The sequence below is a fragment of the Grammomys surdaster genome, unplaced genomic scaffold (assembly GCF_004785775.1).
Source record: "Grammomys surdaster isolate TR1022 unplaced genomic scaffold, NIH_TR_1.0 349, whole genome shotgun sequence".
Lineage (NCBI taxonomy): Eukaryota > Metazoa > Chordata > Mammalia > Rodentia > Muridae > Grammomys > Grammomys surdaster.
The window spans coordinates 1,183,205-1,202,766 of NW_021604768.1; the positions used below are offsets into that span (position 1 = coordinate 1,183,205).

General features: G+C 50.6%; 2 protein-coding genes across 8 annotated transcripts; both read left to right on the top strand.

Moving 5' to 3' along the window:
- Positions 1-253: 253 nt before the first annotated feature.
- Positions 254-3,437, top strand: Rrad (RRAD, Ras related glycolysis inhibitor and calcium channel regulator). Of its 2 annotated transcripts, none has more exons than XM_028779314.1 (5): positions 254-419; positions 577-1,007; positions 1,658-1,731; positions 1,832-2,036; positions 2,804-3,437. In XM_028779314.1, the coding sequence occupies exons 2-5, from the start codon at positions 641-643 to the stop codon at positions 3,079-3,081; spliced, it is 924 nt and encodes a 307-aa protein (XP_028635147.1). In that variant the 5' UTR covers positions 254-419; positions 577-640; the 3' UTR covers positions 3,082-3,437. The 2 variants fall into 2 exon arrangements, with proteins under 2 accessions (XP_028635147.1, XP_028635148.1); XM_028779315.1 differs by having other exon boundaries at positions 259-419; positions 629-1,007.
- Positions 3,438-6,625: 3,188 nt separating this feature from the next.
- Positions 6,626-16,752, top strand: Cdh16 (cadherin 16). 6 transcript variants are annotated; one of them, XM_028779283.1, is made up of 18 exons: positions 6,626-6,873; positions 7,610-7,667; positions 7,928-8,017; positions 8,756-8,911; positions 8,982-9,120; positions 9,442-9,600; positions 10,849-11,045; positions 11,569-11,691; positions 11,870-12,020; positions 12,210-12,437; positions 12,522-12,598; positions 12,673-12,861; positions 12,942-13,183; positions 13,703-13,836; positions 14,436-14,678; positions 14,819-14,926; positions 15,218-15,334; positions 16,428-16,752. In XM_028779283.1, exons 2-18 carry the CDS (start codon positions 7,623-7,625, stop codon positions 16,520-16,522), a joined length of 2,493 nt encoding a protein of 830 aa, XP_028635116.1. In that variant the 5' UTR covers positions 6,626-6,873; positions 7,610-7,622; the 3' UTR covers positions 16,523-16,752. The 6 variants fall into 6 exon arrangements, with proteins under 6 accessions (XP_028635116.1, XP_028635118.1, XP_028635115.1 ...); XM_028779282.1 differs by having other exon boundaries at positions 6,768-6,873; positions 7,587-7,667; positions 16,428-16,743; XM_028779285.1 differs by lacking the exon at positions 7,928-8,017.
- Positions 16,753-19,562: the final 2,810 nt, after the last annotated feature.

Below are 19,562 nucleotides of genomic sequence, written 5' to 3' on the forward strand. Positions count from 1 at the left end.
CATGCCTTCCCACCGCGCGTGCCTCTTTCCAGCTACCTGCCCCGCCCAAGGCGGGTTTGAAGTCCTAGAAGGGAGGTGGGGGAATTCCCGAGGGCGAGTGGATGCGTCAGCCTCTGCAGCAGCCCGGGAGGGCGGGGGCGGGGGCGGGGGCGGGGGCGCGGGCGGGGGCGCGGGCGGGAGCGGGGGTAGGGGTAAGGGCGGAAGCCTGGCTGGTGGAGGTTTAAATAGGAGGCCCTAGAACAGTGACCCAGAACCAGCTGAGGGGCTGAGAAGGCAGCAGTGGAGAAAAAGGCTGCAGTCGTGTCATCGGCAAGGGTCCGAGTCTGAACAGGGGTCTGCGAGTGAGTTCTATCTGATCCTCCAGTGGTCTGTGCCGCAACGCGGATCAAGTCCTGATAATAGCATCTGTGTGAGAGTTGGTGAGTGTCCTGACGAAGCGGGGTGGACACCAGCATCTGGGCTAGGGGATGAATAGGGATCCAGGGCCAGCTGGGTTACTGGTTAAGGTGTAGAGACCTCTTGGCTCTCAGTAGGTTTTGGCAGGTCCTTCATCCTGAACATCTTTCTTGATCCCAGAGTCCGGCCTGCTCCCGCGATAGAGCTGCCATCCCAAGTCTTCGTTCCCCAGGTGTCCGACACGATGACCCTGAATGGCGGCAGCGGAGCGGGCGGGAGCCGTGGCGCGGGCCGGGAGCGCGACCGCCGTCGAGGCAGCACCCCATGGGGCCCGGCACCCCCACTGCACCGCAGGAGCATGCCTGTGGACGAGCGAGACCTTCAAGCAGCGCTATCCCCGGGCTCCCTAACAGCGACTGCTGCTGGAACTCGGACACAGGGGCAAAGGATGGACTGGCCCGAAGGCTCTTCTGACTCGCTCAGTTCTGGAGGCAGCGGCTCAGAGGAAAGCGTTTACAAGGTGCTGCTGCTCGGGGCGCCTGGTGTGGGCAAGAGCGCTCTGGCGCGCATCTTTGGTGGTATAGAAGACGGTCCTGAAGCAGAAGCAGCAGGTGAGAGAACTGGGCTGTTTAGTTAAAGATAGTTGGGAGGCAGTGTAGCTGGACTAAAAGTAGCAAACACTATGAAATTTCAAGACGTTTTCGAAGTCATGTTATTTCTGCGTCCAAGATGGAGAAACTGAAGAAAAGCAACTTACTCACTCCCTACTTACCGCCTCCCCCAGCTCTCCCTTATCCATGTGCCAGTCCTTGATAGGTAAGAAGTGTCCAGAATAGAAGAGTAGAATGCTAGATATGATTTCTCTGTGCCTTAGAGCAGCACATACCTGGCTACCAGGATGGCAGAAACAAAATCAGAGGAAGTTTCTAGAAGAGAAAAGTTAGGTGGCCAAAGTCTCCAGGGGCTTGTGACAGCCACTATGCTAACTCCAGCCAATATGATCACACCCACCCTGAACCCAGGCAGCCAGATCTCTAGACACCCAGTACTTCACTAGTTTGGGGACATAGAGATGGAGGTCATGTCCTCCAGTCCCTAGCTCCCAGGCTTGTCATGTTGTTTGAACATAGCAACCATCTGCTAGTGGAAGAGAATTATCAGAGGACTCAGAGAAGAAGCGGGAGGCGTGGTCAGAAGAAGAAGGTGGACACTGGGAACTTTGACAGCTAACTGATAACTTGGCTCTTGGCTTCCATCCTAGGGCACACGTATGACCGTTCTATCACTGTGGATGGAGAGGAGGCATCACTAATGGTCTATGACATTTGGGAACAGGTAGGATGCAGGCTGGGGCACAGGGAACGAGGGGAAGCAAAGCTGGAGAAAAGTCTTGCCGGGAATTACAGGGTTGTGTGTGCGTTTGTGTCCCCTCCAGGATGGAGGCTGCTGGCTGCCTGGCCACTGCATGGCCATGGGGGATGCTTACGTCATTGTGTACTCAATCACGGACAAGGGCAGCTTTGAGAAAGCCTCAGAACTGCGGGTCCAGCTGCGGCGCGCACGGCAGACAGACAATGTGCCCATCATCCTCGTGGGTAACAAGAGTGACCTGGTGCGTTCTCGTGAGGTCTCTGTGGATGGTAAGCAGGCATTGGGTCAGGGAAGGGAGGGAGATCCTGGCTGGGCTGTGGGCCAGTGAGTCTTGGCTCGGCTTGAGTCCCTGGGGATCATCAGTGGCTAAAAATGTTCAGGAAGAAAACTTGGTGTTGGAGGGTGGGGGAGGTGTTGCTGGTCCATCAGGCTCCCAGGGGCCTACCTAAAACAAAGGGGAAGAAAGAACTAGATCTGCTAGGGGAGATGAGACACACAAGCACCCTCCTCAGCTGCTCGTTGAGTCCATGCCTGACAGGAGACAAGAGTGAGGCTGAAACAATGGATGAGCATATAGAGAATCAGGAGGTCAGAACCTGATTCCAGACCCTGCCAGTCTCAGAGTAAACCCAGTCCTTCCTCATCAGGCTTCAAGATGCTCCTCTGTGGCATGCAGTACCGAGTACTTCAAACTCGGTGATCTCGCCCCCACCCCAGTCCATTGGGCTATTTGTTATAGTAGTAGTAAGTCATAAAATACATAGCCGTCAAATAGTTTTCATTTGCCTTGGTCCACTATTACAGATTATATTTTAAATGCTGGGCTTTAAATACATGAATGCCTTTTTTGTGGGCCACCATCAATGTTAGGGGCATATTCTGCCTATCAAATGACCCCAACAATGTTGGGGTACCAGAACTGGGATCTCTAGGGTTCCTTCTTTTGTTATCCTTGAGTTGTAGCTGCCGGGTATGCCAGGGTTTGAGTTTGCACTCTCCCATCGTTTACTGACCCGTGTCTGTCCCCACCACATAGAGGGCCGGGCCTGCGCAGTGGTCTTCGACTGTAAGTTCATCGAGACATCAGCAGCGCTGCATCACAACGTCCAGGCACTGTTCGAGGGTGTCGTGCGTCAGATACGCCTGCGCAGGGACAGCAAAGAGGATAATGCCCGGCGGCAAGCTGGCACTCGGCGACGGGAGAGCCTTGGCAAGAAGGCCAAACGCTTTCTGGGCCGCATAGTAGCTCGCAACAGCCGCAAGATGGCCTTCCGTGCCAAGTCCAAGTCCTGCCATGACCTCTCTGTTCTCTAAGGCCCAACGGCCACCTTGCTTAGTGGGCCAGTAGATGGGAGGAGGGGCTGGCCCAGCCAACTGCTCTAGATGTCTCAGAGTTGGTCCACCCTCTGTGTTTCTCAGAACTGTCAACTATGCAGCACACACCCTGTCTCGTGGTCATGGACAGACAGACAGTGCTGACCAGCGAGGCCTGGGTCCGTGGAGACGCATGTGCAGGCCCACGTGCATACCAAGCAGCCTGAACCCAGCTCTTGGACAGGACTCTGCCTTTCTCCATGTGGGCGTCTGTGCCCTGGAGGGAGGCTGTTCTATATGGTTGCTGTTTGTTTACATGCAGATTTTTGTAATAAAGACTATTTCCTGACAAGCCAGGACTGCTGAGTATGTTTGTTTCATGGTGGTTTCAAGAACAGAAAGAGATTTTGAAATTGAAAGATAAGCCTGTCCTGTCCACGTGACCTAATAATGTGTGGTCCCTATGGCCCTAGTGGTTGGCCTGGACATAACCAGCACCGTGGACAGAACAGATAGGAAGCCTATGATAGGTCAAAGTGTTCAAGAAGCAGGAGACAAAATACGCTCCCAGGCTAGTACCTAGATCCTTCTGCAGTGGGGCCTGGCACGTTCTATCTCATTGAAGATTGTATTGTCTCTCCATACATAAAGAGAAACTGAGGCTGCCCAAGGAAGCACACATTGCTTTGGCTCTCACAGCCTGACAAGATTGTGGACTCCAGCTCTGCAGCATGTATTTCCGCCCTCTTCCTCCTAACAAGTGGAAATCAGCCAAAGTAGGGGCATGGAGGGGAAGACTCCAGAGAGACGGTGGCTAGTGTTTAAGAGTAGGTGCTGAGTGGGCACACTCGGCCACTGGTGGCTTCTCCACTTCCTGGCCGATATTACGCTACAGCCTCTGTGAGTGCCTATGCTAACACATCGACTAGATTGTCTTTGGCAAGGACAGCTCTCTCTGTCTGGAATGGATAGTTCGCATTTGTGTAAGAGTGTGTCCCTGTGTGCCATCACTGCCTCCCTATCCACCCAGACCCTCCTAGAAATTGAGTATATGACTTGCCCTATATTACTTTTTTAAAAAACAGAACCTGGAACCTCACCCATCGTAGGAAAGTTCACTACCACTTATCTCATTTTACCACTTATCACATTTTAAGATAGGTTCTCACTAAGCTGCCCAGGCTAACCTAGAGCTTGCAATCCTCATGTCTTGGCCTCCTGAGTAGCCAGCCTTCCCACCAGGCCAGCTCTCCTTTGAGATTCTTTCTCTCTCCTTTCTTACACCCCTCCCTCTGTGTCTGTTTCTCTGTGTGTGCCGTGGCTGTGTTTGTGTGTGCACAGACTGGTATATATTTGGAGGTGCCAGGTGTCTTCCCCAATCACTTTCTACCTTATTCTTTGAAACAGGGCCTCTCATTGAACTTGTGACTTAGCAATTGGATAGACTGGCTAACTAGCCACCCCCATGTCCACTTCCCCAGTGCTGAGATTACAAGAACTTTACCTGGCTTTTACAATGGGTGTTGGGAATCTGAACCTGGGTCCTTATTCATTACTGAGTTATCTTCTCAGCCCCTCTTCATCCTTCTTGACACAGGTGACAGCATAGGAGTTTATCTGTTGTGTGCATGGTTTCAGTTACCCTTCATTGTCCACAATCTGAAGATATAAAAAGGAAAATGCCAGGAATCAAGAACTCATAATTTTTAAATTGGATGATGATCTGAGTAATGTGATTAAATCCTGAGCCATCCAGTTCTGTCTCACCCAGGATATGAATCAGCTCTGGTCAAGAGTGTCTACACTGTATATACTACCCACCTGTTAGTCACCTAGGCGACATCTCAGTTATCAGATCAGCTCTCTGGTATCCCAGTGCTAGTCATCAGACAATCTTTACAGGGTAGTTACATGGACAATTTATATATGCCAAAGAGAGGCTATGAAGTGCTTCATTTAAGTGAAAAGGCATAGAAATAGAGTATATAGAAGGTTTAGTATTATCCCCAGTCCAGGCCTCCACTGGGGGTCTTAGAGTGTATTCTCCATGGATAAGGAAGGCTCCTGAACATGTTTTTGGAAGGTAGCATAGCCACTTGCTGATGGGTAGAAAGTGACTGAGTGGGGACTGATACATAGGTCTATTCATTTCCAAAGCCAGGAGGTAGCCTGGGGCAAGGGCCCACATGTTTCTTCATTCCACAAACTCTTGGGAGCCTTTGAGATCTAGTGAGAACCCTCATGCAATATCAAAAAGATGTTTGAAGATGGCTCCTCAGTGTGTGTGTTAAAGGGAACCTGTGAGACTCCCCTACCTCCTCCCCCAGGTAATATTAACTGCTAAAAGCTTCTATTGTGTGTGAACACACACTGAGGCATGAGGAAAGTTTGCTCTGCTGTGGGAAGGTCCCCAAACCTGAAGAGGAACCCAGGCCCTGGGAAAACTGCTTAGCCTCTCTGTACCCTAGGGTATGACAAGGGGGCAGTTCCCTTTCCAGAACGAATGTGCGGAATAACAAGGGTATATGCTCAGAGACGTTCTGGATGCTGGTTAGCAGGCCCTCAATATGTGTGAGGCCTCCATCAACAATCCCATGTATAGCACTAACCTAGGCTTGGTTCCTCAGTGATCCCAAAACAGACACTCATCTTGTCCTGGCTCCGCTCTCATCCTGGGATCCTGACCAGATACACCATGAGAAGTCCTCAAAGGAGACCCCAAAACATGGAAGGAAAGTGAGAAAAGGGAGACCAAGATCTTCATACTCTCTACCCTCATCTGAGAGTCCCAGAAAACAAAGCTCCTACTGGCTCTGCTTTTCAGGCCTTACAGGGGAGGAGGGGGAGGAGGCCCTAGTTAGACCTTTAACTCCCTCAAAGTCAACTGAGCAGGCCAAGTCTTCTCTTTTCTGCTTAGAGACACAAACCAGGCCAGAGCCTCACCTTTATCTGTGTTCAGGAGATAGTGTTAGGCTAGGGGAGCTTCAGGGGATGTCTAGGTTTCTGTTCCCATCCATTGGTCTCACTGACGAATGTTCTAGAGCTCCTAACACACACTTGGCGTCATCTGCCCTTTGAGTTACACTCCCAGTCCTTCCCTTAGCTCCACAGGCTACTTGGGAACAACTTGGGGCAGGACAAGGTCATATACTACCCAGAGGGACTCCAAAGCTAAATGAGAGACAAGCTGGTGTCTTTTGGGCATCAGTAGAGGCAGTTCATGGTATGGAATGGGAGAGCCTAATCCAGTCTGTGAGTGCAAGAGCTTTTCCTGAAGAAGGGGTTATTAGTGCTTGCTGCTAAATCATAAGCAGGTACTTACTGTCCTGTTGAAGGGTGGGAAGAGCATTCCAGGCACAAGGAAAAATATCTGGAGAGATCTGGCTACAGATGCCACTGCACAGAGAAGAAGTGAGGGGCAAGTCTGAAGCCACATACACATAAAAAAGAAGTTACGTCCAAGCCGAGAGGATCAGCAAGTGCTCATTGGGCTGTGTCAAGGGGGCAGTAACAGACCAAGATCTGCCCACCTCCTAGGGCTGGCAGTCACGGATGCTGAGCAGTCCTGGCTTTCCAAAGTCAATAAGTAACTTGGGGTGACTAGGCGGGGCCAGGCCTGCTGCCGTGGGCCCAGTGGCATTTTCCACTCCTGAGCAAGCACGGGCGGACCGCCTACCTGCTCAAGTGTCCACCTTGCATTGCCCCACCTAAGCCCAATTTGCCAGAGCTCCCTGAAGAAAGATCCCTCTCTCCTGGAAACTGGACCAAAGGAGAGGATTTGGGCATCAATAGGTGAGCACCTGAGAGCTCTTGGGTGGGTAGGACTGAGGTTGGGAGGAGAGCACTGCCCTAGCCTTCAGATATCTGGGTAAGAATATTCAGGGATCCATCTTACAACTGTTTGTGTGTTTGTTTGTGTGTGTGTGTGTGTGTGTGTGTGTGTTAACTTTGCACATGCTTGACTCCCTGCTAAGATCTCCATAATGTAAGCCAAGGACACAGTTTCAGCCTTAGGGGCAGTCAGTGTGGAATCTGGAGGGTGGCACTAGGAAACAGGATAGGCCCCAAGGCGTGAGCCACAAGTCCTCTGTTGCTGAAGGAATCATCTTGTGTTCAAGTCCTCCATGACCTTGGTCAGGCTCCACCTTACCTGAAACATGGAACAACTACAGGAAATGATAGCTGTCTGTCCAGCTTCTAATTTCTGTGACTGGTGGGCTGTTGAATATTTGCCACTTTGGGAACCTAGGAGCTAGTGGGGAGTGGGGGTGGAAATATGGCAGGAAGGAGAAAGGGGTTTGGAGGTGAAACCTTCTATGGCGCTGTTTATAAGAGCAAGATCGAAGAAGCAAGATGGTTGGGCCTTACTTGGTCTGACCAAGGAGCTGAACATTTGCAACAGAAAACCACAGGCCATTGCAGGGGGAAGAGGAGACTGGTTCATAGTGAGGTCCCTCTGGCCATTTATTCAGGATAGAATCCTTCTTCCTGCCCTTCTGGCCTAGATTCTCATTCCCATGTCCCTCAGGCCTGTCTTGACCATGATCTCTGCCTGGCTGTGGCTACTTTGCCTCTCTGTTATTCAGGTAAGCTGGGCCCCATCTCTTCCTTCAGACCTCATACCTGGAGGTTAGCACCCTTGTCCCCAGTCCCACTAGACTCCTGACACCAGCCACGAGAGTAGTACGGGAGTTGAGAGTTCAAAGTCATAGCTATGGGCCTGCTGGGGAAGCAGGAAGCCTAAGACCAGGGGGCGGATGGACTAAGATCTGGTAGGCCAGGGGAAGGAGGAGCATTCCTTCTTCCTGCCAGTGTCTAAGGAACAAGGTGAGAATTTCCCCCACAGGCTTTCACCACTGACGCCCAGCCTGCAGAAAGCCTGCATACGGAAGTCCCTGAAAACTATGGTGGAAATTTCCCTTTTTACATACTCAAGGTGAGCCAAGGTTCGGGTGGCTTCCCATTACCCCCAGTATCTTGCTTCTCCTGCCTCTCTCTATACAGTTCCTGCTTTGGATCTCCTTTGAGTCTTGCTTCCTAGACAGAGCATGGATTAGTGTAATCAACTAACAAGATTTTAGTCCCAGAGAAGAACTGAGCTCTGAATTAAAGAACAGAAAGGGTGGTACTGGGTGTGGCAACAGGTGCCTGTAATCCTAGCGCTGGAGAGGATGAAGGGTTTGATGCCAGCCTAGGCCGCATCATGAGACCTTGTCTAAAAAGCAGAAGAAACGTTGTTGGAGAAGTTGCAGTTTTGGACAGAGGGTGTCAGGGAGCATGGGGAGTGTCAGATACTAGAGGACAAGTTTTCCCTTTGAAAAGTTACTTACTAGATTTGCAATTGCATGCAGGTGCCAGCTCCTTCTGAGACTCAGTTTCCCCATATTTAAAATGGAACCGGTAGCTAAAAGTGGTATGCCCTAGCCCAGTGGTTCTTAGCCCTCCTAATGCTGCAAGCCTTTAATATAATTCCTCGTGTCGTGGTGACCTCCAACCATACAATTATTTTGCTACTTCATAACTGTAATTTTTGCCACTATTATGGGTCATAAGGTAAGTATATATGACACACAGGATATCGATATGCAACCCCTGTGGGGGTCACAATCCACAAGTTGAGAACCACTGAGTCTAACCCTGGCCCCTAGTTCTTTTGCCTGTTTTCTCCCACCAGCTACCACTACCCCTAGGGAAGGATGAAGGCCAGATTGTCCTATCAGGAGACTCAGGCACAGTAGTTCAAAACACCTTTGCTGTGGATCCAGATTCTGGCTTTCTAGTGGCAACAAGGGCCCTGGACCGGGAGGAAAAGGCAGAGTACCAACTACAGGTATGACAGAGTGAGGGACCGGGGCAAGCAGGCAAGACAGAGCTGGGGACCAACTACCCTTTCCTTCCAGGTCACCTTGGAGTCTGAGAATGGACGCGTCTTGTGGGGTCCACAGCTTGTGACTGTACATGTGAAAGATGAGAATGACCAGGTACCCCAATTCTCCCAGGCCATCTACAGAGCTCAGCTGAGCCAGGGCACCAGGCCTGGTGAGTGACATGGGCAACCAATGTGTGGTGAAGACAGGTAAACATTGATAAGACATCAGACAGTAAAGAGACAGTTGCCACTGACAAATCTGCAGGATTCTAGCCGTCCCCCAAGTTTGTCCCGTTCTGTCCTCTCCAACTCTATTAATGGCTCCATCTACTTTGGGCCTCAATTTGCTCATTTGTGAATCGGGATGAAAAACAGGCTCGCCTCCAGAACCCTGATACAGTAATGAGCACAGAAGAAGCTCTGAGAAGAGGGAGGAAGGTACAGAAGACTCCCTGTCCCTACCATCCCTTACAATGTATCCCCACCCCCAGGGGTTCCCTTCCTCTTCCTTGAGGCTTCTGATGGGGATGCACCAGGCACAGCTAACTCGGACCTTCGCTTCCACATTCTGAGCCAGTCCCCAACTCAACCTTTACCAGATATGTTCCAGCTGGACCCTCAACTAGGGGCTCTGGCCCTTAGTCGCAGTGGTAAGCATGAACTCGGTTTGATGGAGGGAGGGTCAGGGGATGCTGGAGAAGGGGCCTCTGAGCTGTAAGGGACGGGTGGGTTGGAACTGAGATGAAAGAGAAAAGGGCGTTCTAGGCAGAGGCCAAGGCCGGGCTGTGCATGGCAAGCTCATAGAGATGGAATCCACAGGGACCAGATGGGAAAGGGTGGAGGAGCTGTAGTTAAGACACCTCGGGCATGGGATCAAGTTAGATCTACCTCTGGGAGTTTGATCAGAGGTACAAGTTAGGAATAGAGGAAAAAGTGACTCGCACATCAACCCGACCAGCCACCTTTGCACTCCTCTAGCCTCTTAACGACCTGCACAGCCCCGAGTCCAACACTTGCTCATCTGTCTACTCTCCTATCCTATAGACACTCCGCTTAGTCAATCAGCAAACCCCTCAGCCTAGCACCTACCTATCTGCCCTCCTCCCGACCCTGGTCATCTAGCTACCTCGCCAGTCCATCCGCCTTCATTGTGGAAGGGAAATTGCAATCAAGTGCTAGTTGGATGCTCTAATGGTGATCAGAGAGGTGGCTCTGTGGTTAAGCACACTGGCTGCTCTTACAGGGGTTCTGAGTTCAATTCTCAACCCCCAAGCGCCATTTCCTAATCCATCTGAAACTCCAGTTCCTGGGAATCGGATACCCTCTGCTGGCCTTTGCTGGTACTTGTACTTCTACAGACACACACGTACACATACATAAATAATAAAATACATCTTTAAAAATAAAACACTATCTTGTCCCTTAATATTTTTCTTTCTTTTTTCTTTATTTTTCAGCGTTTTGTTGTTGTTGTTGTTCCAGACAAGCTTTCCTTGTGTAATCCTGGCTTTCCTGGAACTAGCTCTGTAGACCAGGCTGGTCTCAAACTCATAGAGGCCACTGCCACCCAAGTGCTGGGGTCAAAGGCATGCACCACCACTGCCTGGTTTCTTTTTGAATCTTTTTTTTAGGTTTTTTTGGGGGGAGAGTGAGTCTTATATTTTGAGGAGAGTAAGTCTATATATTATGTATATATCTATATATAGAGAGAGAGGGGCATATAGGTATATAGATATGTATTTTGCCTCTGTGTGTGTGTGTGTGTGTGTGTGTGTGTGTGTGTGTGTATGTGTGTGTGTGTGTGTGTAATATGCATGGCTTTCTGTTTGGTACTGGTTGAAGATGCTTTGGGCCTTGCTCCCTGGATCCATGATCAGCTTGCCTTCTATCCCTTCTAGGAAGCACCAGCCTAGACCACGCCCTGGGAAAGACTTACCAGCTATTGGTACAGGTCAAGGACATGGGTGACCAGCCTTCTGGCCACCAGGCTATCGCAACTGTGGAGATCTCCATAGCAGAGAACAGCTGGGCACCCCTAGAGCCTGTTCACCTGGCAGAGAATCTCAGGGTTGCATACCCACACAGCATCGCCCAGGTGAGACGTGACTGAAGTAACCCCAGGGCTAGGGCAGCTGGGCCTGAGTCACAACAGACACTTGGGAGGAATGTCCAGGACTCAGCTTGACCCCCATTCCTTCCTTCATGTCCCACTATAAAGTGGGCAGTGAGACCCCGGGGAGCAAGCATACAGCCCATCACCTGCTATCCTCTGGCAGTGTGAGTTTGTGTTCTGACACCCCCCAGCTTGCTTAAGTCTTCCTTGGTGGAAAACAGCTGCCAGCTTTCACTGCCATGGGGATTGTCACCCAAGGCAGAAATGTCTCCAGCCTTTTCTAGCAATGCCTTGGGATCAGGCCCAGAAAGCAGAAAATAAAATAACTTAGTCACTTAGGCACTTTGGCAAGGTCCAGGCTTGGACCAGAGTAAGGTTGTCATAAGTAGCAAACCACATGCTCTTAGGGTCCAGGCTTCTTGCCTGGGAATCAATTGGAGAAGAAGGGCTGACAGATCCTTCCTGCCTCTCTTCCTAAAGCACTTTCAATTTACATCCTCCACAGGTGCACTGGAATGGAGGAGATGTGCAGTATCAGCTGGAGAGCCAGCCTCCAGGACCCTTCGATGTGGATACAGAGGGAAGGATCCATGTAACCATGGAGCTGGATCGAGAGTCCCAGGCTGAGGTGAGGTGAGAGGGAAACCCAGGGCAGATTTAAGGGTGCTCTGACACATCCCCCATAGATGTGGAAACAGTGAAGGCATCCCAGAAAGGATGGGACTGGCCACCAGAAGGGACTTGAATCCACTCTAGGCTGGAATCACCCTTGGCCCCAGTCTGAAGCTTCCCACTGCCCACTACAGTACCAGCTCCAAGTCCGAGCTCAGAATTCTCGTGGTGAGGACTACGCAGAACCCCTGGAGTTGCAGGTGGTGGTGACGGATGAAAACGACAATGCACCTGTCTGCTCTCCACATGACCCAACAGTCAGCATCCCTGAGCTTAGCCCCTCAGGTAGGTTATGGGCCTTGTCAGAAGCCGGGAAGTGTAGAGCCCCTAGAAACCATCCATCTTGATTCTTTGGGATAGGTCTAGCTTCAGAATTCTATATCAAAGCCAAATACAACACACACACACACACACACACACACACACACACACACACACACACACCAGGAAGTGGGTGGGGATGTTGTCTTACAGGAACTGAAGTGGCCAGGCTCTCAGCAGAGGATTTGGATGCCCCCGGATCACCCAATTCCCACATTGTGTATCAGTTGTTGAGCCCTGAGCCTGAGGAGGGGACTGAAAACAAAGCCTTCGAGTTAGATCCGACCTCAGGCAGTGTAACACTGGGAACTGCCCCACTCCATGCTGGCCAGAATATCCTGCTTCGGGTGCTAGCTGTTGACTTAGCAGGATCAGAGGGTGGTAAGTACTCTGATGATGGGTGACCTTGGCCTCTGCCCCTCTGCTCCTTCTGGGACCTCACCAACAATCTCTTCCTTCCAACAGGCCTCAGCAGCACATGTGAGGTTGCAGTCACTATCACAGACATCAACAATCATGCCCCTGAGTTCATCAATTCCCAGGTAAGCTGATGCTGAGGTATGGAAATTGTTGGAAAGGGGCTGGTGATGTTTACCAAGCATCTCCATCTCTCCAGATTGGGCCTGTAAGTCTTTCTGAGGATGTAAAGCCTGGGGCTCTGGTGGCCACACTTGTGGCCACGGATGCTGACCTTGAGCCTGCCTTCCGCCTTATGGACTTTGCCATTGAAGAAGGAGACCCAGAAGGGATCTTTGACCTGTCCTGGGAGCCAGACTCTGACCATGTCGAGCTCAGACTCCAGAAGGTTAGGATGTGGACAGGTGAGGAAGGGTCACAAGTGTGCCACACTGACCCACACAGTGACCTGGAACTCACTGGTTTCAGAACCTCAGCTATGAGGCCGCTCCTGATCACAAGGTGGTGGTGGTAGTGCGGAACACAGAGGAACTGGTGGGCTCAAGCCCAGGCCCTCCAGCCACGGCCACGGTGACTGTACTGGTGGAAAGGGTGATACCACCCCTCAAGTTGGACCAGGAGAGCTATGAGACCAGCATCCCAGTCAGCACCCCAGCTGGCTCCCTCTTGCTGACCATCCAGCCCTCAGACCCCATGAGCAGATCCCTCAGGTGAGTCAAAAGCCCTACCACTTGCCTATCCTGGACTTTCCAGGCTTCCTAAGAACGTCTTCAACACCTCCAGAGAAACTCATTTTATATGTAGCCTAAAATATTCCTCAAATGATTACTAATGCCAAAGGTCAGCGCTGGGTGGAGTAGGCATGGAAGAGGTATGTTTAGAGCCATGGGAGCTCCACTTAGTTCTCCTTAAGGAGCACCACCACCCAGACTGAAACTGTACCTGGGTCTTTGCCCTCCAGACATCTTGGCAGGATGCTCTAAAACTAGTGAAGCTGAACCATATGCTGCCCTACATCCGCAAGTTCTGATAAGCCTTCCCCCACCTACAGTTCAAACACCCTATCACCAGCAAATTCTAAAACTGGGTGGCTGGGCTCATCAGCACCGGTGTTGTCCCTGAGTCACAGAAAGGATACAGGACTTGAGTATCCAGCCGCACCATCCTGGAGGTTTCTGGGCAGCACCCTGGATATTGTTCCAGTGCACACCTTCTTCTTTGGGCCTCAGGTTCTCCCTGGTCAATGACTCAGAGGGCTGGCTCTGCATCAAGGAGGTGTCTGGGGAGATACACACAGCCCAGTCCCTGCAGGGTGCCCAGCCTGGAGACACATACACAGTGCTTGTGGAGGCCCAAGACACAGGTATGATCACACAGCAATAGAGTCCTCAGGGGACTGCAACTCCACTGGAAACCTTTACATGAAAACCAACCTTCAAGTTGGCACAATTCCCCAACCCTGTCCCCTGGGTTTCTCGGACTATCAGCTGTAGGGACAGACAAGGCAATGGGCATTAGGTTAGGAAGGTAGAAAGAGGGCCAGAAGCTGTGTCTGAGGCAGGAATGCTAAAAGATAGGCCAAGTGGAACACTGGAGGCAGGTGAGGGGGACCAAGGATGGCACCTTGATAGGACAAACAGCTAGCCCTGGGAAGGCAAGTGGGGAAGGGTGCATCACAACTCCCATGGAAGCCATAAGAGATGCACTCCTCAGTAGCCAGGGCATGTCTAGGTGGTAGCATCAACAATGAGACAGATTTAGCATCCAGAAAGATACAGGTGACCCTGATAGTTGTTCGAATGGTGCAAGGATGAAGGACACGATGAGGAAGAGACTGGACAGAAAGGAGAGTGGGGGCAGGGAGTATGAAGGAAGCAGTAGAGTGAGATGGATAGGCTGTGTGGGGTATGTGGAGATCCTCCCAGGTTCTCAGAGGGCTTACCCTCACCTCCCATACTACAGATGAGCCAGGTCTGAGCACTTCCGCTACCGTTGTGGTCCACTTCCTGAAGGCCTCTCCTGTCCCACCATTGACTCTGGCCTCTGGGCCCAGCCGACACCTCTGTACACCCCGCCAAGACTACGGTGTGGTTGTGAGTGGGGTCAGTGAGGACCCTTACCTGGCCAACAGGAATGGTCCCTACAGCTTTGCTCTCGGTCCCAATCCCACCGTGCAGCGGGATTGGCGCCTCCAGCCTCTCAATGGTACGTGGCAGAGGATGGGAATGAGGCTGTGAAGGGTGAGCTCACTTGGATGTGAGGTGGGGTAGGGTTGGAAGTAGGAGAGCAGCTTGGGTAGAGCCTGTCCAGGCTAGAGATCCTAATCATTCTCTATAACCCAACAGATTCCCACGCCTACCTCACCTTGGCATTGCATTGGGTAGAGCCTGGTGAATACATGGTACCTGTGGTTGTCCACCATGATGTCCAAATGTGGCAACTCCAGGTCCAAGGTAAGGCTGGGGCTTGAGTGAAGCCAAAGTTGGCATCTTTAATTTCTGTGGGAGCCATCAGAATACAGGGGGAAAGACCCTGGGTATACACAGTGTACTCTCACATAGACAGCACACTCCTATGTACATTTGCTCATCTGGGCCAACATACCTGTGTGTATCCTGCCACACACACAGAGGAGCAATCACCTTCATATATGCACACCTATATAGGTGTGCACAGAAATGTATACCAGCCAGGTTTCCAGATGGGATGTTCCCTAATACCCTCATCTTCTTTCGCCATCCCAGTGATCGTGTGCCGTTGCAATGTGGAGGGTCAATGCATGCGCAAGGTGGGTCGCATGAAGGGAATGCCCACGAAGCTGTCAGCAGTGGGTGTCCTCCTGGGCACCCTGGCGGCGATAGGTAACAAAGGTTTTATGTCTTCATTCTGACAAATTTGCTCTTTGATGATGATTTTCTTCGCTGGTTCTGATAGAAGGATGTGACATGTCTTTCTCCTAGAGGTCCATGTGAACAGCTCACTGACCTTTCTATGAACTCCCCAATCTGACCCCAGAGAAAATGTGTGTAAGAAAGAGGAGAGAGGAGTGGGAGACAACTGGGCCTTTAACTCTTTGACCAGACTTTTAAATACACACACACACACACACACACACATACACACACACACATACACACACACACATACACACACGTCTTACTGTGTTTACTGCTGTGAATAGATACCATGACCAAGGCAACTGCTGTTAGGGGTTTACTGCTGTGAACAGATGCCGTGACCAAGGCAACTCTTATAAGGACAACATTTAATTGGGGCTGGCTTACAGGTTTAGAGGTTCAGTCCATTATCATCAAGGCAGGAACATGGCAGAATCTAGGCATACATGGTGCAGGAGGAACTGAGAGTTCTACATCTTCATCTGAAGGCTGCTAGGAGAATACTCACTTCCAGGAAGCTAGGAAAAAGCCCATGCCCACGGTGATACACCTAGTCCAATAGGCCATACCTACTCCAGCAGGGCCAAACTCACTAATAGTGCCACTCCCTGGTCTGAGCATATACAAACTATATATAGATATGTATATGTATATATGTGTATATATGTGTATATGTGTATATATATATATATGTGTGTATTTATGTGTACGTGTACGTGTGTGTGTGTGTGTGTGTGTGTGTGTACACACAGTGTATCACTAAGTTGACCCCAGCTGGCCTGGAACTCATTGTAGCCTAGGCAATCTTGAATTTAGCATCTTTCTGCCTTAGCCTCCTAAGAAAGGGGGCTTAAGGGAGCTTGGGAGGGTGGGATATGCTTTGATCTTGGTGAGGTAAGAGCAGAACAGATTCCATCAGACACTAAGATTCATACTCAGCACAGCTTGGGAACACTGTCTAGAAAATGTCATATAAAACCAACACTGTCGAGAGGTTTAGTGAGGTGCCCTTCTGATGATGCCTCCTAAAGGCTTACCCATTCTTCTCACACCTCAGGCTTCATTCTCATTCTTGTCTTCACACACCTGGCCCTGGCAAGGAAGGACCTGGATCAGCCAGCAGACAGTGTGCCCCTGAAGGCAGTTGTGTGAGTGATCCAAGCAGCCCCGGCTGGGAGGTCAGCCCCAGCTCCATCTGAACTCATTGAGAAAGAGCCCCCGTATCCAAGATGCACTGGGGACCAAGACAAAGTGGAGACACTGTCACCAGGCATGTCCCCAAAGCCTCAGCACCTACTTTACAGGATGACCATGGGAATACACCAAATGGCAGCTCTTTGTCCAATAATAAAGGCTCAGAGAGCTAGACTGGACCCTGTAAATAATGTCTATACTGTGTCTGCACATCTGTCCCTCCACGCACAACCGGTCTCCTGCCATACAAAGTAGGTCGGCAGGATGGGTAGAGTCCCTTGTGAGGAAGGACACAAGGACATCATCTGGGGTGTTGGTAAGAACTTGGGGTCAAAGCTGAAGAGATGGCTCAGTGGTTAAGAGCACTGACTGCTCTTCCAGAGGTCCTGAGTTCAATTCCTAGCAACCACATGGTAGCTCACAACCATCTGCAATGGTGTCTGATACCTTCTTCTGGTGTGTCTGAAGAGAGTAATGGTGTACTCATATATATAAAATAAATCAATAAATCTTTGCTAGGTGGTGGTGGCACATGCCTTTAATCCCAGCACTTGGGAGGCAGAGGCTGGTGAATTTCTGAGTTCAAGGCCAGCCTGGTCTACAGAGTGAGTTCCAGGACAGCCAGGACTACACAGAGAAACCCTGTCTCGAAAAAACCAAAAAAACCACCAAAAAAAAAGAACTTGGGAATGTGGGTTTCCGAGAGGCTACCAGCCACAAACCCTAGGGTAACTATAAAGGTGAGATAAGGGAGTGTCTTTTCAGGAGGCGCTCCGTGTGTTCAGGACACCTCTATGCTATGGGAGCACACTGTCTTGTGAAAGTCTCCATTCATGTGTGTGCACACTCAGGTCTCTGTGCATGAGCCACCTACATTCAGGATGGGCAAGGGTCCCTGAGCCTCAGGAAGAGTACTGAGGTCCCCGTGAGGCAGGGACAGGAGAGCTGAAGCTGGGAATGGTTCCTTCTGTCCTGGTGCAGGCTCCACAACACTCTGGGTCTCACCTACAGGAGCACATGAGCACATTTATGGAAATTTTGGGGAGGGTGTCATTCACATAGACACTTTTGGGGTGAAGCAGGAGGCTGCAATGGTTTACCCCAGGGCTTCTCTGCCTCTTGCTCAGGATTAAGAGATGTCCCTGGTGGCCTGACCAACACTTCTAGACTAATCTATGATCCCTGTTTCTAGTCTGACCCAAGGTAGTCCATATACCCCTTCCTAATGATCCCTGGGGAGCTAGGAAGAGACTTGCTGTCCCAGGTACCAAGGGTTGATGGTCATAAACCATGGGGAGGAGAGAAAACAGCACCAGTGGGGCCCAGCCCTATTTTTAGGAGACAATCTTGCCAGTGCTGGCAGTTGCTCTGAGATAGGAGTCAAGCCCAAGCAAGAAGACAGAGCGGGCATCCTGGTGGGTCTGGAGGAGAGCCTGCAGATGAACTCTAAGATCACTCTGGACTCAAGAACCAACACCTCACACACCTAAACTGGAGATTCCCCTGGCTACCTCCAGCCCACGAAAGGCCTTCCCCACCCAGCTACCCCATACTCTGTTCTCCGCATAATTTACATCTGCTCAGAAGTCTTCAGCATGCAAAAGGTCCTTTTGGAGGTAACATCTCTTCTTATCTCTCTATCAGTCTACTAGGACTGGATTTTTGGCCCCACGTTCAGGTAACTGATCTCAAAGGTCAGAGAGGTTAAGAAACCAGTATCTGGAAGAACAAGAATACAAGACACACCTTTGTGGCTGAGGTCTATGTGGTCCCTACAGAAGTGTCCTCATCCTTCAGCTTGTCTCTGCTTCCTCAAGATCCCCAAGCAGTACCTTAGAGATCACTCAACCAGCTCCTTCTGATAAAACTGGGAAGGTAGACTGAAAAGAGGAGGGTTTATGCATCATGCAGGCTGAACTCTTCCTGTTCACTGCCTTCTTGTTATGGATAGATCTGAGCAGCAGGTGGGTCAGCATAGAAATGAGCAGACAGGGATGAGTAGATGGATGGATTGGTGGATAGATGGATGTTGGGTTGGTGAGGAGAGATGGGAAACCAGCAAAGAAAAAGATGAGTGATGGGAACTCAGAGCTAACAGAGACATCTGTCCCAACTGGACAACTCCTTCATAGAACTTCCAGGATCCGGTAGAGGGTGACCATGATAGTCTCAAAAGATTCAGACTCTCTGAGTAGACACAGAACTTTCCTTTTATGCATATCTCGACTCTAGACAAGAAGGGAGGATCCCGTAGGGTCACAGCATGATGGACTCACAGGAGAAAAACACGTAGGAAGAGAGGCGGTGAATGCCTAAAGGGATTCCTATTAGTGACATCACGCAGCAGGCAGAGTCCACACTGCACCATAGTAGGACAAGGTGTGTGTGTGCCTTTGTGTATGTTGGGGAGGGGGCTGTGTGATCAGTATGAGTAGAAGAACATGCCACCATGCCTGGCTCATCCTTGCTTGTGTGTCTCTAGACAGATCACTTCTTCCCTCTGAGCCTCAGTTTATCAGTTTATAAAATGAGGTTTCAGAGAGAACTACATTATGTAATTTCAAAATACACTTCGCAGAGTAAGCTAGACACACTGTAGGAGTAAGTACGGCTTTCCCTAGATCAACGCGAATGTCCGCAGTCCCACACAGTCACTGTCCCTAGAGGTACTCGAGGCCCAAGCTTTTGGAGAAGTACGGAGAGAGGACCAGATCCAGCACTCGTTGGCATGTGGGGTCACTGGTGTGAACTCTCGATGGTTCTGTGATGTAAGGGGTGTCACAGAGTTCTGACTCGGCTGGGGAGGGTTGGGTCTACACAGAAGGGGGCTAAGCTCCCAGCTCTCCCAGACCCCTTTCAGAAGTGTAGGGCCAGATCAAAGGGAGCCAGCACTGAGGCCCAGGAGGCGGGCTTGAAAAGAATGTAAACACAGAGATATTTTTAAACTTTTTCCAGCCTCAGCGATAGAGTTCTTGAAACAAGAGGCCCCAAGGTCAAT

Excerpts from the sequence above, each read along its gene's own strand:
- Cdh16 (XM_028779282.1), top strand. The coding sequence starts at position 7,599 with ATGTCCCTCAGGCCTGTCTTGACCATGATCTCTGCCTGGCTGTGGCTA. Across the intron at positions 8,018-8,755 it reads TCCCTTTTTACATACTCAAG|CTACCACTACCCCTAGGGAA; the intron begins GTGAGCCAAGGT and ends TTCTCCCACCAG. Across the intron at positions 12,862-12,941 it reads TCGAGCTCAGACTCCAGAAG|AACCTCAGCTATGAGGCCGC; the intron begins GTTAGGATGTGG and ends CACTGGTTTCAG.
- Rrad (XM_028779314.1), top strand. The coding sequence starts at position 641 with ATGACCCTGAATGGCGGCAGCGGAGCGGGCGGGAGCCGTGGCGCGGGC. Across the intron at positions 1,008-1,657 it reads TCCTGAAGCAGAAGCAGCAG|GGCACACGTATGACCGTTCT; the intron begins GTGAGAGAACTG and ends CTTCCATCCTAG. Across the intron at positions 1,732-1,831 it reads TCTATGACATTTGGGAACAG|GATGGAGGCTGCTGGCTGCC; the intron begins GTAGGATGCAGG and ends TGTCCCCTCCAG.